At 36.3% G+C, this 12,500-nt stretch overlaps 1 protein-coding gene across 1 annotated transcript in view; it reads right to left on the bottom strand.

The window, feature by feature from the left end:
- Nucleotides 1-12,500, bottom strand: part of LOC122815830 (kielin cysteine rich BMP regulator) — a 2,917,372-nt gene that overhangs the window by 104,112 nt on the left and 2,800,760 nt on the right. The window contains exon 52 of the mRNA XM_044088633.1: nucleotides 7,910-8,011. Coding sequence (XP_043944568.1) covers nucleotides 7,910-8,011 — 102 coding nt within the window. The remainder of the gene's footprint in view (nucleotides 1-7,909; nucleotides 8,012-12,500) is intronic.

Below are 12,500 nucleotides of genomic sequence, written 5' to 3'. Positions count from 1 at the left end.
ATTAAACATCTTTACACTCAGTCTACTCATAGATCTGTCATTCCAAAACTAAATATGGATTGGTTTTATACCATTGTTTTACCAATTGCTTCCTGAGACTACCCGGGCATGCATTCAGATGTTTTGGGTTAGGCCTCTAATCAATATCACACTGTCACCATATAATGGTTCCATGCAAAGAAAGATTCCTTTGTTACTTCTGTATCTGAGTCCTTACCTCTGCTCAGTGCCCTTTCTAAGGGACACTCTGTTAATGCCCAGCCTCATGCTTGCATTTTGTTTGCTCCAACAATGTTTGCAAAGCACTGTGCATAAAACCTCCAGCAACTCTGGAAAAAAATAGCAGTGGTAATGACAGTGAGAAAGCACAGCCCCCCTAGCTGCATATGAGCTTGATGCTCTAACTCCATAGTTCCATGTTCTGGAAATCAGAAGTTCTATAACCCATGCAGAAAATACTTGCCTATGGTCAAGCTTTTCCAGGAGTATGCATTTCAGAATTTACTGCTAACAGGGTTAGCAATAATCAAACATCAGTACTTCTTTTTTATTTATAATCCCAAAACAGTAAATTCTGTAGGAAGGTATGGCTCTTTATCATCTATAACTTAAACACCAATATATTTTTTTAAAATTCACATTCACCAGTGAAAATACACAACTAATTCTAATAGCTGTGCCAAGGAGTGTTAGCACAGATGAAACACTTCAAATATTACAGGCATAAAAAACATGTTCTTCTGACAAGATTATGAAAAAACAAAACTCTGAAATGGCATCTAGTTATGTTTGACACTTTGCACCAAAGTGATATGTTATATGTGTTGGGACCATATGATGAGTTTGTGTTTGTTTTTTCCCCAGCAGTGCGGTGAGCATCTTATTGGTTTTGTCAGTGCAATAGCATCAGTGAAATAAATCACTTACACATCTGGTAGGCAGTGTAATGCCTCTATTCCTGAGGCGCTACTTCAGGATTTCATCTACAACTGTTCCCCAGTGCTACCAACATCCCTTGTGAAGGCAGCATAACTGATTCCCCATACAACTGTCTATGATCACGTTAACGATTATTCACATACATTTTCTAACAATGCAACTTTGCACTCCAGTGCTTCACTGCTTTCTCAGTGCAAGCCAACACTTGGCATTGAAAAGGCTTGCTACATTTGATTCACACAGCAGTTATTTTTTTCTAAAAGCATATGTAAATGTTACTCATTGTTCCTGAAATTGACAATTTGTTCATGTGTATTTAAGAAATCTTTGACATCTAATACTGTAACAGGTAGGTTATCATATTTTTTAAAGAAATAGCCATACTACACGGTGAGTACCTTTTCCAAGACTTTCAGTGTTATCCGCATTATTTTGTTAGTTATGTTTGGCTACTGACTCTTAGGTGTGTATGCCTTCATTAATACCAGGTTAAAGGAGCAGGGTTCAGGACTGTCTATTTTTGAAGAGGCTTCATTTCAGTTTGTGGGATATCAGTAACAGGATATTATCAAGTTTAAGTTCATCTTAACATTGCTCTGTTTCAGTCTTCTTTTTTTAACTTATCTCTCTCTTATTCTGACTTTAAAATAACTTTTAAAAATTTTTAACAAGAAGGGACAGAAATGGTAAGGAAAAAATGGATAAAGGAGGGAATATGAGACCAAAATTAGAATCAAAGTCTGCAATTTTATGAAAACATAAAAAGCAATAAAATAATATGAGACCATGAATACTACCATTTGGCAACTTTGCTACTAGAAAAAAATAATAAAATTGGAAGAAAATAAACCACAGGAATAACAAAGGGACAAACATTAACAACAAATAAAGGGAATCAATGAGAATAAACACTGCACAGGACAAAATAAACAGATAAGGATTATACAGTAAGTATGTAATGTGCATACATTTCAAGCTGTGAAGATAGAGACCCCCATTACTTACTTCAATTTAAGTTGCATTTTGTGTGTCTAAAACAGAAAGCAACTTAATCAACATCTCAAAGTAGAGCTAGGTGGAGAATTAAACAATGAGATGAATACTGAAAGTAACAATATTAGCAGTATTACAACTAAAAATAGAAGTACGAGCTATATAATGACTTTCAGTATGGAAAGTGACATTATAAGGGACATTCTATATAAAAATTGGAAAGTACTTCTGTATGATAGGAAATGTGCAACAACCCTTGGCTCAGTCCCTGAAGTAACATTTAGGAAGGGTAAGAATTTGAAGACCTTACTAGAAAGTAAAACAATAAGAGAGAAAGGGGATGTTAAAGGATCATATGGCTGTGGAAATTGTAACTATTGCAAATATATAAAAAGAGGTAACAAACATGTGATAAATAATAGGACATATGTATCAAAGTACAATTTCAATTGCAATACCAAATCAGTAGTATATGGGGCCTTATGTTCGAATTGTACAAGTTTTTATATAGGGAAGACAGAGAGGAGAATGAGAGATAGAATATATGAACACATCAATGCTATCTCTAGAATGAAAGCAGACAATGCATTAGTAAAACATATTCTATCCTTCCCTAATCACACTTTTAAATTTATAGGCCTGGATCAAACGCAAATAGATAGTAGAAGGGGCCCTTTTAGTTTACTTCTAGAAGAACGGGAATTATCATGGCAATTCAAAACCAATGCCTTTATGGAACCAGGTCTAAATGATCATTGTAATATTTCTTGCCTCTTGAAGCTTAGAACTGTATACGCCTGGTTTATTTAGTATAGGAAGTACAAGGTATAAGATAAATAGTTTTTTTAAAAAAACTTTTCAAGTAGTCCTTACTGCATAATGTTTTAAAATGTATTTATATAAGTTTTGCATTTATTTCTGTAAATCTAGTAGGATGTATATTTTATATTTTATATTTGAAAGTCATACAATGTTAACATAAGATATATAAAGGTACTTACAAATGTATATATGTAGATTATGCATTGAGCTGCGAGTTAGAGCTACAATTGCTGATAAAATACCCCTTTAAATGTTTGAAAGTTATAACAACTTACTGGATGAATTAATCAATTTAACTTAATTGAATTGGAGTTAATTGAACTGGATGGGGTGGAAAAACATATAAATAGTAAGCACTTGTGTTTCTTAAATTTATCTGAAGAAGTCATTCAACCTTGCATGACGAAAAGCGCTTTATTAAACTGGTAAAGAAGAGTTTTGATTGCCTGGTGTCCTTGTTCGTTTTTACTTGGTTTAATTTTTGCAACATTTCACAACATCTCAAAGTATAATTACTTACTTTTTTGCTTATGAATTCTGAACAAACCCAAAATAATGGTGGACAGAAGTCCGCAATTAGAAATTTTTTTTAAATATTACTCTGATTCACATAAATAGTAAATAGGAAACACATTTTGCATCAACATACATTTTATGAACAATAGAAGTATGAAATTCTAATGTCTAGCATTACTGACTGATTTTAATCCTAAGGGATTTAGCAGAAAATAAAGCATTTTATGATTGACAAGACAAAAATTATGAGACAAAATTGGTGACATACTGCAAGCATCAGGGACTGATAACAGGCATGATTCAAAGATAGAACCTTTGCTTTGTAAGTTCAGATTTCACTTAAGTTAAATTAATAAGTAGGATTCAAAGCCAACATCCACACTGGTCAAAGTCATTTCTCTATATGAATTCCAGTACAGGACTGCTTCTTAGTTGGTTTAGGTGACAGTATACTTGTTGTTTTTATTTAATTGGGTTTCTATGATAGTATATCTGATTTATTGCTATTTTAGGAATAATATGAATTTATGCAGAGCTAGTTTGTCAAACTTGCCTCATAGATCAAGCAATGCCTAGAAGAGGATTTCTGCTGCATTTATATGTACGGGTGTCGTTTTACTCCTAGGATAGACTGGTTTCTCTTCTGTTTTCTGTTGCGATCAGGATTGTTGGCCTTTAATTACTGTACATTCCCTACTTCTCAACCATTGTGATTTTGATATTGCCCTCCCATTGTAAGGCTTTATTTATCCCCTAATGTAATGGAGTTCACAGTCACCATTTTTGATTTTTTTTTTTTGCTATGCCACAGAAACTACCATGCCAGCTCACAACTAAATGGGACTGACAACTTGAGAGCCAAGCCAGGTACTAGATTGTAGTCTTCAGTGTTGTGATACTGATTTACTGTAGTACTGCATTAATTTAAAATAGGTTAGCTATTAATGACTCAGAAAGCCTGGGAGCAGAACCACTGATGACAAGGGAAGGCATTTTTCATTAACTGAGCATACCTACCATTGAAAGACACCACATATAAGGAAGCTAATGGGGTAGTTTATGTACGGATCACCTGGGAAGGATGAGTGGACTACTGTATGGGCTCTGAGAGCAAGTCTTTTGGAATCTGTCACAAGCCTGTTGTAGACAGACCTGAAACCGAAGTAAGTCACATGGAATCTGGATCCCCTTTATAACCGTGTTTATTATAGACATACATTATAATGACATAAGTCACTTAGACTGTGAAAATGTCTTTCAGAATCAGGACAGACTTACACTAGAGTAAGTCACTTACACTGAGAGCAAGGATTTTGGAATTAAGCCGTGTGTGTGTGTGTGTGTGTGTGTGTGTGTGTGTGTGTGTGTGTGTGTGTGTGTGTGTGTGTGTGTGTGTGTGTGTGTGTGTGTGTGTGTGTGTGTGTGTGTGTGTGTGTGTGTGTGTGTGTGTGTGTGTGTGTGCTGAACTGTTGTGCTGCTACCTGTCTTCAAGACAAGGAACCAAAGCAGAAGGTAGCATTTTGTAAAAGTATGCAGGAAAAAGATTGAAGGTGCATGAGACAATGAAATTAAAATAAGTTGCTTAATATGACTCTTACAGTAAAATGGAATATCCTCTCATATTTATTTACTGATAAAGTATATATGTTTTTTTCCCATTTGCCAAACATTATCAGTGATCATTTTTGACAGTCAAAAGAAAAAAGTTATTGTTTTACTTCAAGTCAGATATATGAGATGCATACACAGAATGGATTAGCTCTAATTCCTGGGTAGGGTGCTGTCTAAGGAGGAAAATTACAGATGACTCCTGTTGTCTGCTTATTATTTTGGAGTTGTAGGATTAGTGTGATTTCAAGTAGGAACATAACACTGTTTTTACTGTTTGCATGAAACAAAGATATCTACTATGTAACTGGTAAGGTGTATACAGTCAAAAAATTGGCTATAACTGATGGATGGGGTTGTCTGTTTATGAATGTAACTGACCATTTTTTTTATTTCTCATTTTAAATGATTAATTGACATTTTCTGGACAAGTGTGCTTTTCTATGAAGCAGCACAGAATATTTTAAATGTCTTTTATATAGTCGTGAAAAAATTGCAATACAGTGCTGTAACCATTGCTATTATTATTACTGTTATTACTTTTATATTACAGTCACACATTTGAGTCATACACATAACATGGCTACAACTGCTGAGCATGTGAGCTGCTTGTCATTAAAAGTGGCCAACTCCAGCTGGCATGATCTAGTTGAATAGTCACTAATCACTGTTTTTTTTTTTTTTTTTTTGCAAGACTAGCATGCATTTATGTAAAATAAGGGCATACTTAAAATATTTATATATATATAATATATGTATATATATACACACACACACACACACACACACACACACACACACACACACACACACACACACACACACATACACACAGACACATATGGGTCTATGTTGATAGATCGAAAGTATGTTTAAGTGAAACGTACATGAGCGAACTCACTTTCACGAAAGTGCATTTTATCGAAAATGCGCTTTCGTGAAGAAAAGTGCCAAAAAAAAAACAAATAGAACACTAGTCACGTTTATGCAGGGGCAAGCCCCTGCACCTCATGAGGGGCTGTGCCCCCACACACCGCCCTACTTTAATATTCTCACTCCAAGATCGCACTACAGTGGGGAAAAGGGAATATTCCCTTATCACCACTGTACTGTGATCTAAGCAACAGTTTGCTTAGTTGTACAATCAACAATACATGCTGATGTTTTTTTTTTTTTTTTTTTTTTTTTGCGAAAGTGAGTTCGCTCATGTACATTTCGCTGTTCAGACCAGGAACCATATATATATATATATATATATATATATATATATATATATATATATATATATATATATATATGAGTGTGTGTAAGTACTTTGCAAAACAAAGTGCAAAAAAAGTCCTTGGTTTTTAGGATCACTCAAAACCTTAGGCTTTAATTCATAGATTCATAGGTGTTTACTAGGCTAATGACCACAAGGGCCTTTTTAAGCCTAGCCATGCATCCCAAATCTCTGATAAGTTCTGATTCCCTTGATAATTATAAGCATTGGCCTGAGAGATGAACCATTTACACGTTACCTGTTTGCTTCAGAGACATAGGTGCCAAACCATGGATGAATTTCTGGTTTCCCATCCACTTGTCCAAGTTGCACTGAATTGGATTAGGGAGGAACTCTGCTTCACATGGATGAGGAGCCTGTTCCATAGACTGAGTAGTCTCTGGGATACATACCTATCTCTCCAGCAGGTCCTATTTATATCACAGGCAAGGTCTAAGTGTTTATAATGGATAATTCAGGTACTTTTTGTTTTGTGGATATGAAGGAGATCCATCAGAGTAGGGTCTGACAATGCCCTGTATGCCAGGCATAGATCTCCCATCAAAAGCCTGTAGGAAACAGAATGCAGGGATGAGGCCTATAGGACATATTACTTATGCCCTGTATTCTTTTAGTGAGGAACCTCTGTGGACATTCCAGTTGTTGGATATGCCTGGTTAGGTACATACCAAATGGGACATTGTACTCAATGATAGGTCTGATAAATGTCAAATACAGTTGAACAATGACTTCCTTGGACTTAGATGCCATACCTTTGTTTATAAGTTGTGCAACATAGAATGGTTTCCTCAACACTGTAGATAAGGGGACTTTTAGAAATAAGACAATCCTACTAAAATATTTAAAAATGCATAACCTTAACAAAACCAAAATGCTAAGTGCTAGCTGTTTTTGTTGAATCTAAATGACAACTTCATGGCAAATTTGTTGTGCTGGCTATAGAACTACTAACAGAAAGATGCAATATTACTTTGTCTGTTTTGCTTACATTTGAATTTGTCAATGAAGGTCTTTACACAACAGAAATGAGAGAAAAATAACCTTGCTATATTATATTCCTAACTTTTGCTGTCCTACAGAGACAGCAGTCACATAGGGACAGCATTTGGAAACAGCTAACTGCTTAATAGCTGTTAACACACTTTGTACTGCTCCACAGATAACAGTCGGAAGACAGTGCAGCTCCAAACTAACATCTAGAAAAACTGTCACCGACCTTGTTCTTCTACATCACATCTGTTTTAAATGGCAATATCATATAGGGCAGCTCCCTGTGCATTACGGATTATTATGATTGCATCAGTCATCATAGCCAAATGTGTTCTTGGAGAGATTGGTAGCACTCGGTGTGAATTGTTTTGACATTCATCTTGAGCAAATAACCTAGTTATGAACAGAGACTTACTCATAATCTCCTATATTACTACAGGTGTAACTTCATATGCATTTATAGTTACAGCCACAATCATATGTTTCTGTTCCCTTGTTCACACTGTGTTTGCATACTTAAATATCTAACTGTGGAGCATGGGAAGGAAATGCCAAGCTTCACCTACAGAATCAGATATAAGCTTATAACAAACTATATCCATGAGTTTGTCTACTTGTATATACAGACATTTTAAGCTCACTAGCTATCAATGACAGCTACTGCCAGACATCTGTGCAGATAATTTTATTGCTGTTATGTTCTGCTAATCTGAAGAGGAGTGCCTCTCTTAAAGCTGCAGTAAAAACGAACGTTCTTACCTTGACACCAATGTTTGTATTCAACAAGATTGTATTGGTCTTCCTTTCAATGTATACATAAGGCTCCTTTAGGAAAGGCAAATCCACAGTCTGGTAGTCTACCTGAAAAGACAAGAGTAGTCAGTTAATTAACAGATGAACAGTTTTTTGTACAATCTAAAATATACTTGAGACAGTCAATCTCATCTTTTGAGTAAGTAAGCAAAGTTGTATAAAAATGCTTTTAAAAAAAATCAGAGTACTGTACAAAACTGTACAATGAAACTCTGGCAAGAGCAGCCAGACAGAAACAACAATATCTATCTACTTCAGAGTATCACCCATATGACCCCCCCCCCCCACCCACACACACACACACACACACAAAACAGGAACTCTTCCTTCTATGGCATTGAGTATTCTTCTTAACAATACACATATATCCTTGGGCATATCTCCATAATATGTGGTTATGCTAGGTTTTTCATTCTTCTGCTCTCCCTCCCCACTTTCAAGGGATCCTGCCTAATGGGCCACCAGCTGCACCAATACAGCCCTTTTGTTCTGCAGAGGTGGGAACTGGTCACCCGAGGTCTGGTGTAAGCTCTACAGCCCATTCATTCAGGTCAGGGAAACCCTTTCTGCACACTCATTCCTCCAGTGATAGGGAATGGCATAGATTGCTGGTCTCCCCAAACACTTTCCCCTTTCTCACTCCCTGCCTTAGCTTGCCTGCAGACTCTCTATAGTTGCCTAGTTAGGACAGAAGGCGAGCGTGCTTCCATATGCACACTTCCTGTTTACTTGCTCAGCAGGAAAGTCCCTTCCTGATGCTACATAAGACAACACAGCAACTATAGGTCAGCTTCTATCCACCAAAGGATGATTAAAGTGGCATCAGCCAACGAAATTCAGCCCCCTTTGCACAGTCTCTCAGATGCCCATGTTACTAACTGAACATGGGTAGTCTGGGCTATAGTCAATGATTCATCCTTTATACCATGAGGATGAGTTGCTAGTTTTGAATTCTTGAGCCATGCTTGTTGCAGGGACAATTTCCAGTACCAGCTAACTAAATTGTGTTTATCTGACATGTTACATGGTCTAAATCTTATATGAGAAACATAGAAAATTATCACTTCTTCTAAAAAAAATGATAACATATTGATTTTATTTGACAGAATCAGTGCTTTACCTTTGAACATTCCCAGAACATCTGAACGTGGTCCATCTCTAGGTTCTTGCATCTCCAGAATTTGGGGTCTATCTTCCAACCATCTCTACACAGCTTTGCTGGTGTTAGATATCATCTATATAAAATTCACTCACATTTCTCAAAAACAAAAAAATGCCATCTCCATAGTCTCCTTGATTGCTTTAGGCCTCTTCCTAATTTCCTTAGTCTAAAGTCTTCCTTTCTTTTCCATCTATCCTGACCTTCTTTCCATTGTGCTATTCTGCATCTTCAACAATTTCTAAATAAATTGTGCTACTTCTACCTTTTTAATTGTGGCCCATTTCCGATATGGTGCTATTTCAGTGCCTTAGTCATGTTAATGTACATGTTACTTATTTATATGTGCATGTACCTCTAGTCTGTGGTAAGCCCCCTAAAACTGGCAGACTCTTTTAATACCCTGTGGTTTGTACCAGTATTTGCAATACGACTCATAATTTCATCCCATTCTCTTATGTCTACTTCTCCCAAATGGCAACATATTTTTGTTGTATGACTGTTTGCCTTCTCATTGTCTGACATTTCTTCTTGGTTATATTCATCTAATACAAAGTTGTGCAGTTCGATAAGTTGCTTTTCCAGTTTTGACTCCACTTCTCTGAAAATATCATTAGGCCAGTATTACATGCAAATATATGTTCTCATTGCTCTTTTTCACTGCTTAGTCTTACAAGTTGCCTTGTATTGTAAGCAAAGCGGTATAACAATAGATGATGCATTCTCCATCAATCACTGTGCACTGGGTGTAGGCTTGAAGCACAGGAATGCATCTTACAAAAGTACCTATGACTATTGTTCTCTAGTGTCCTATATTTATTCTGTTAGCCAGTGCTCCTCCTCTAAGATAGGCAAGTTTCCAAAAACATAAAATATTAATGGCATTGCCATGGTTTTAACAACTGCTATTATTCTTGTTATCATGTAAATTTTTTGGTAGAGCTTTAACTCATAGAAGTCATAGTCATTAAAGTTAATACATTTTAGTCAACTGTTGCATGCAAAGTGATTCCTTTTGTTAGCCTCTGGTGTAACACAAAGTGTTTTTTGAACACTTGCATCCACTCTGCCTATTTCATTTTTCTAGCTGCACTACGATTATGTCTGCCTCATTACAGTGCAGTGCCAAAATATCTCCAAGCTCACTAAACTTGACCAGCACTTGTTTTAAAATTGGTTGACTTTTTTCCATCAATATACAATCATTTCCAAACAGAAAATACATTTGCATTATTACTTTGATCTTTGAAGTCCTTTAATAATTTAGTTTCCATTATAAACAAACCAGATGGTAAAGGACAGCCCTGCTATGCGCCTCTGTTAACCTCTTTGGATGCACCTTATTAATTTATCATCATCATCATCACTAACCCTCCTCTTCCCATTTTCTCATATGTGGTATGAGTGTTGAATTAACTGTTGCCATCCCCTTTATTCAGACACTCTTCTACCCTTTTAGATACTTATGCACAACCAACACAGGGGCTCCCTCATTCAAGCCATTCACCTATTAGCTGGGCATCCTTGTCTCCTCTTGGCTTCTAACAGTGTCTACCAAATAATTTGGCCCATGCTGTGATGGCCTCATTTCTTTATCTGTCTCATCTGTCTCTCACTCTCTCCCCCTTCCACCCCCTCTCTCTCTCTAAATATATATATATATATATATATATATATATATATATATATATATATATATATATATACGCACACACACACACACTACTACTTAGGACTGAATATATTCAATGTCAGTTAGCAAAACATCAATGCTAAATGTTGAAAACTCACATTGCCACGCCAGTACCCTTGTGCTGAGAAACAGAACCATTTCCAGCTTTAAACACATCATTTTTTGCATGTGGGTAAGCCTCCCTGAAGCCATGTTGGGAATGCACACACACACTGCAAATCATATCAATATATATATATATATACATATATATATATATATATATATATATATATATATATATATATATACACACACACACACACACACACACACACACACACACACACACACATACATACACACACACACACACACACTAACTCTTGAGATGGCACAAGCATGGGGTGCAGGCATATTCCCCAACAACAGGAACTGTGCAATTATGCATAATTGTCATTCAGCTACTTAACTAGTCATGTTAAGTGGTTAAATGATTCCTCATTGTCAGACAGTAAGGAAATGGAGATGGAGGGGACCAAACCTTTGCCTAATGGAACCAACTGCTTATAGCTTTAGCTCTTTTGCTAGCTGCCAGACTAAGAAGTGCATGATCCAATCAGGACCTGACCTGAACACCTCCAGGACATCATCCCAGCTATACCACCATTAAGATCCTGTTCCCAAGCTCTACCACCATTAAGATCCTGTTCCCAAGCTCTTCATTAAGAGAGAAAGTACAGTTGTGTACACTTACCATAAATGTAGATGTTCGAGTGTATTCACTGTTGCAGTCATTACATTTGGGTAATCTGTTGGCAGGTTGCCCTCAGTCGGCCTGTATTCCAAAGTCTTGGGTCCTGTGTCAGTTGATGTCTCCACTTCCATGACGTCAGGTCATCAGAGTTATAAAACTAGCAGCCAATGCCATTCTCTTTAGTTTTTCTTGCCCCAGATGTCAGGTGCCACCAAAAAGGTAGCAAATTATATATATATATATATATATATATATATATACATATATATATATATATATATATATATATATATATATATATATATATATATATATATATATATATATATATATATATATATATATATATATATATATATATATATATATACATAGATACATATATATACATGCAACATTTCAAACTTTACCTTCATCTACAAGCAAATACATCACGTAGGTTGTAGAAGATAGTGAAGGAAAGAGAAACTCCAGAATAAAAGGGGGATGGCGAGCAGGTAACCTGGACTGCAACAGTGATTCTGAAAAATCTTGACTCTCCCAGTGAAAATGCTCCCTCAAATTATGCAAGGTTTCTCCAAATGAATAATCCTCAGGAGGAGATGCAGATGGGATAGATTTCTCTGCATCAGAATCCTCATAGGGAGGTATAGATAATTCCTGATCAGAAGAAACAGAAACCTGATCTGAAGATTCATAATCAGTGTCTTGCCTAGGCCTCTTATCAGGAGGGGGCTGGAACCCCTGATCAAGGTAATTAGGTCTTCAGCCATTTTGATCATCTGTTTTTTTAGGCATAGCGGCCTGTGCACGTGGCTCATGCATCATTTTTTTAGCTTTAGAAGTTGCATTTGTCTTCGGTTTTGCAGCTGTCATCAGTTTTATATAAAAATGTTGAGGCCTGAATACACCCTTAGAAGCTGGTGCCTGCTCAGCGGCTCTGGACCCA

Source organism: Protopterus annectens, chromosome 11.part0, assembly GCF_019279795.1.
Source record: "Protopterus annectens isolate FY-2018-M chromosome 11.part0, PAN1.0, whole genome shotgun sequence".
Lineage (NCBI taxonomy): Eukaryota > Metazoa > Chordata > Ceratodontiformes > Protopteridae > Protopterus > Protopterus annectens.
The sequence above is the reverse complement of the archived record's forward strand: the minus strand, read 5'-3'. Positions and strand labels throughout refer to the sequence as shown.